General features: G+C 41.6%; 2 protein-coding genes across 2 annotated transcripts in view; both read left to right on the forward strand.

Annotated features, from left to right (window-relative positions):
• LOC111974789 (RNA-binding Raly-like protein) overlaps positions 1–5581 on the forward strand; it is a 294018-nt gene that overhangs the window by 112734 nt on the left and 175703 nt on the right. The window lies entirely within an intron of this gene.
• LOC111974790 (fibulin-7) overlaps positions 1–5581 on the forward strand; it is a 19545-nt gene that overhangs the window by 10626 nt on the left and 3338 nt on the right. Inside the window, 2 exon segments of the mRNA XM_070446845.1 lie at positions 5264–5322; positions 5325–5372. Of these exon segments, the coding sequence (XP_070302946.1) occupies positions 5264–5322; positions 5325–5372 (107 nt within the window).

The following is a 5581-nucleotide window of genomic DNA, read 5'->3' on the forward strand; positions in this document are numbered from 1 at the left end:
CTACTTCTTCTCTTTCTCTGGCATCTCTTCCCCCCCACCCTTTTCTCTTCTCCATTCCTCTTCTCTGTTCTGTCACTCATCTCTTTATCTGCTCTACCATCCTCTCAAGTCCTTGTCAGCATCCTCTTTGTGTCCCCCTCCTCTTTCTATCTCTCTTTCCCCCATTTTAAACTTCATGCATATTACTAACATTTATCTAGATAAGATGGCTTGCATCCATAATGCGTTCATTATCAAATTTCCTTTTATGTATTTTCATGCCATCCAGAATGGGTTATTTAATCCCATGTACTGTGACACATAGTGATAACAGCCCCTCTGTCTTGACAGCTCGCTAATACATTTAGATAATGCTCAAAGACGTTCTGTGAAACTAAAATCAGGCCCTCCCTTTCGCTCCGGTTATGTCGAGTACTCACACGCCATGCACAATCATCACGCTCACAAGTGTGGCACGCACACACACACACAGAGAGAAGGAGCTTTTCTCTTTTTGTTTCATGCATCAGGTTCACCTGTGCTTGTCAGTGAGTAGTTCCTAGCCAACATTTACATCAGGGCTAATATTACTTAATTCTCCTCTCTTGACTAATCCCTTACTCCTCCTGTCTTCCTCAGACATAAATGAGTTGCCTTGTCTCCCTGTCTGAACGGTGGGACGGCGTGTGAACGAGGTGAACCAGTTCTCCTGCACGTACCAAAGCTGGCCGGAGCCACCTGCCAGAGCCCTGTGCCAACATGTAGGTAGAGATGCTTAAGCAAAAGGCCCAAAGAGTTTGGTATATGCCAATATACCATGGCTAAGGCTGTCCTTATGCACGACTGAAGTGCCTGGACTCAGCCCTTAGCCCGTGGTATATTGGCCATATACAACAAAACCCTTGAGTGCCTTATTTATATTATAAACTGGAACCAGACTTACAGTCCTATATATCTCATGCTATGGCTAACTAAGTAACAACAACACACAAGGCCAGACACCGAGGGAGAACCCATGTCCACTCCCTCTCGCTGGTTCTGGCTGCTGGCTATCATACACACTAAGGCTCCAGGCAGAGCCAGCGAATCAATATGGCCCAGTTAGGTTTTGTTTTTCTCTGTTTTGTTTTCTCTCTGTCTGTTGTTTTCATTTCTCCCCCCTGTGTACAGTACACTGCTGTATGTGAAACCACACACAGACTAATGGGGATTTAGATGGACTTTGACCAGACTAAACACTGCTTGCACTGTGTGGGAGCCTTCTATAAGTCTATCATCCCACTCACACACAGCCCACTGATAGAGGGCTTGCACGGTGCAAGGATGTGAACACTGAGGTCAGGAAATGTGGAAACTACATGTTGCATGAATGTTTTAATATTTAAAAAGTTTAATGTAGCCTAACTTAAGTTGCAAGTCAGTCGAGACCATCCGCCTGTCTGCCTCCAGACAACATTTTGAGTGTCCTCATCTCCGTGTCCAATACATTTGTGCTCAGTCTTGACTCATTCTTGATAGTGACAACTGGTAATTTCTTCTGGAGACCAGCCGAGACCAGCGCAGTAAAAACTCTTAATTATTCATCTTCCATTCAGTCAGCACATAAAACCGTTTGCCAGCCAAATATATACACTCCTTTGTTGAAACATTAATACCTGCAGTCCTTTATGATCTAGTATAGACATGTTTGCGAGTGGCGTAAACCTATTGGACCTAGGCCTTCAGTGTGTGACAGTGTTAGCTAAGTGGCGAAACCTATTGGACCTAGGCCTTCAGTGTGTGACAGGTTAGTACAGGGGCGAACCTATTGACCTAAGGCCTTCAGTGTGTGACAGGTTAGTACAGAGGCGAACCTATTGGACCTAGGCCTTCAGTGTGTGACAGGTTAGTACAGTGGCGAACCTATTGGACCTAGGCCTTCAGTGTGTGACAGGTTCGTGATGCTGAAAGGACAGCAACCGTCATACCAGCGGACTCATTTAGGACTGCACTTTTTTTTTAAACAAAGGGCCACGGCGTAGTGGAGGCTATATGCAGGTATACACCGTAAACCCACTTTGTTATGGGAATTGTGTATACTCACTTCTTAATCCCCAGTGATGCATATCAAAGTAGTGTAGTGGAGATATATGACTTATCAATTACGTATAACAATAAAGAAACCATGCATAAAGTAGCCTACACAATCGCAAAGTACGTGACATACAGCTCTGGAAAACATTGAGATCACTGCAAAATTATCAGTTTCTTTGGTTTTACTATTTATAGGTATGTGTTTGGGTAAAATTATCATTTCTTTTATTTTTTATTTAAACTACTGTCAACATTTCTCCCAAATTCCAAATAAAAATATTATAATTTAGAGCATTTATTTGCAGAAAATGACAACTGGTCAAAATAACAAAAAAGATGCAGTGTTGTCAGACCTGGAGTAATGCAAAGAAAATAAGTTCATATTCATTTTTAAACAACACAATACTAATGTTTTAACTTAGACAAAGTTCAGAAATCAATATTTGGTGGAATAACCCTGATTTTCAATCACCCAAACACATACCTATAAATAGTAAAACCAGAGAAACTGATCATTTTGCAGTGGTCTCTTAATTTCTTCCAGAGCTGTATATTCACATGCGCCGCACACATAGCCTAGTTTCAACGGAATGTCATCTGCAGGCAGCAAGAGCGCACAGCTCTCAACTGTTTTTTTGGCATAGAGCAGCTCACAGAAAAATGACATTGGTAGCCTGTAGGGTAGGTTGGAAATACTTTTCAATGTATGATATCGACCAGTAAATGCTAACTATGGCAACAATGGGTATGCAAACAAGGTATTGACAAGGGTTTGATCCAAAGTCAGTAGGCTATTGTGATGAGCGATTCAGTCATCATACCTTGTTTGCATCAGTGGCGTAGGCATTGGTGGGCCTGGGTGGACACAGGCCTACCCACTGGGGAGCCAGGCCCACCCAATCAGATTGAGCAAAAACAGAAAAAGAATACATGATTATGACAAAAATATATATTATTTATATTGTCAGACCTCCAAAAGGGTCTCCTGATGTGCTTTAAGCATTGTTGTGGACTTAGAACGTCACATTTTTGTTGTTTTTCTATTTTTAAAAAAGGTGTGATTTAGAGAATGCAAATCTAAAAAACATAGAAGAACATAAGATTTTTCCTTCGCTTGGCAGGCCATTTGAGATTTATTTTGCAAAATGTGAGTATACCTACCTCTCCAGGCACAACTACACCACGGCATAGGGCCGATGGAAAGACAGCAGTCACACACAGCATGATGTTAAAGAATAAGCAGTCCAATCACTCTGACATAGTAAGCCAGTGGGTTCCAATCATAAGAATACTAAAACACGACCATTAGGCTAAGCATTTCTTAATCGAAATGTACAACTATTAATTTCCATTGCAAAAAATATTTAACGTTTAGCACACAAAGTAACCGGTGACCTAAAGTTTAAATGCAACAATGTTTCACACATAAGTTATTTTCAAAGAGATGGCTAACAACAGCAAGGGAGCTGAAATAAAATAAACAGTTCCACTCAAAAGATGAGGATAAATTTGGACTTATTCAAGAAGTTATTCTTGAAAAGGGAGAAGCTAACAAATTAGTAACATCCTCTTCTATAACACCTGCTGCAGCCGCTACAAACTAGCCTACAACAAAAGATAGCTAGCTACACCATAGGAAAACTACTGCTTGCTATTGCGCAGTGACCTGTCAGCCTTTCAGAAAGCAGATGTTTCCATCTTTTTTTTGTAAAAAACTGTCCACCCATTACAAGTCAAAATGTGATTGGTTGATTCCACTGTCACTCCAAAATGTTGCCCTGATTCAGTTGAATGGCAGAGGCCTTCTATGTATCTATTTTRTATTTCACCTTTATTTAACCAGGTAGGCTAGTTGAGAACAAGTTCTCATTTACAACTGCGACCTGGCCAAGATAAAGCAAAGCAGTTCGACACATACAACAACACGGAGTTACACTAGGAATAAACAAACATACAGTCAATAATACAGTGGAAAAAATTATATATACATTGTGTGCAAATGAGGTAAGATAAGGGAGGTAAGGCAATAAATAGGCCATGGTGGCGAAGTAATTACAATATAGCAATTAAACACTGGAATGGTAGGGTGTAGGGTGTGGCAGAAGAATGAATGTGCAAGTAGAGATACTGGGGTGCAAAGGAGCAAGATAAATACAGTATGGGGTGGGCTATTTACAGATGGGCTATGTACAGGTGCAGTGATCTGTGAGCTGTCTCTGACAGCTGGTGCTTAAAGTTAAGTGAGGGAGATATGAGTCTCCAGCTTCAGTGATTTTTGCAGTTTGTTCCAGTCATTGCAGCAGAGAACTGGAAGGAAAGGCGGCCAAAGGAGGAATTGGCTTTGGGGTGACCAATGAAATATACTGCTGGAGCGCGTGCTATGGGTGGGTGCTCTATGGTGACCAGTGACGAGATAGGTGGTGCTTTACCTAGCAAAGACTTGTAGATGACCTGGAGCCAGTGGTTTGGCAACGAGTATGAAGCGAGGGCCAGCCAACGAGAGCGTACAGCTACAGTGGTGGGTAGTATTGGGCTTTGGTGACAAAAGGATGGCACTGTGATAGACTGCATCCAATTTGTTGAGTAGAGTGTTGGAGGCTATCTAGCTTCTGATGCCTAGCAATGGCTGACTTAGCTAGCTAGATTTATCTCCCAGAGACCAGCAAAAGAAAAATCCTGATTGGATTTTTTTTCTCTCCAGTGTTAACCGTTTCCTTTCCAACAAAACTGAAGTGATTAAATAAGAACTTAATTGAAATAATAATATAATTAATTATAGTTCTTTTATATAATCCTTAGCCCTTCTCTGAAGGTGTAGAAGGCCCTCATATTCAAACACTGTGTTGGGTTATTCACAAATTGTAGAGTGGCTCTATTATCCTCCAGCCTGCCTTTTTCACACCATTCTGAATGTATAAAGAATCCATATGTTCTTCTGAAATATAAAACAGAAATACTGGACATTTTGAACTGCTATTATGGTGGCAATTTGACATAATTAAATCATGGTCTTGAATTAATTTGTAATCTTTGTTCACATGGTATCCATAGTGTTTTATAAAGAAATAAGCTGCACTGTACTGATTTGAAGATGGAGATGTTTAGATGCCCTCAGACTGCAGTCAAACCTCCATATCAATGAGAATCATCCTTAGTATCACTCTTCTCCTCATTCCTCTCTTTCTTTTTCCCCTCTTTCTTTTTCTCCCAGTCTTTGTCACCATGACGAACACCTCGTCTGCCACCTCCTCTGCGGCTGCTGCATCTCTCCCCCGGCTGTGACTGTTGGTCCGTTTGTCCGTCCGTCTCGCTGTACGCAGGTCCAGGGACCACCCACTGCACCTGTGACCCGGATACACCATCTCTGGGCGTGACAGCCACCATTGCACAGGTACACCACATCAGCTACCATTGCTATGGTAACATAAAAAGACACACAGTCTGACCACATAATGTTATATACTGTAACTGACATCAATGGCAATTGATTATGTGTGTGTGTGTGTGTGTGTGTGTGTGTGGTGTGTGT

Source organism: Salvelinus sp. IW2-2015, linkage group LG15 (assembly GCF_002910315.2).
Source record: "Salvelinus sp. IW2-2015 linkage group LG15, ASM291031v2, whole genome shotgun sequence".
In the NCBI taxonomy this organism is placed as follows: Eukaryota; Metazoa; Chordata; class Actinopteri; order Salmoniformes; family Salmonidae; genus Salvelinus; species Salvelinus sp. IW2-2015.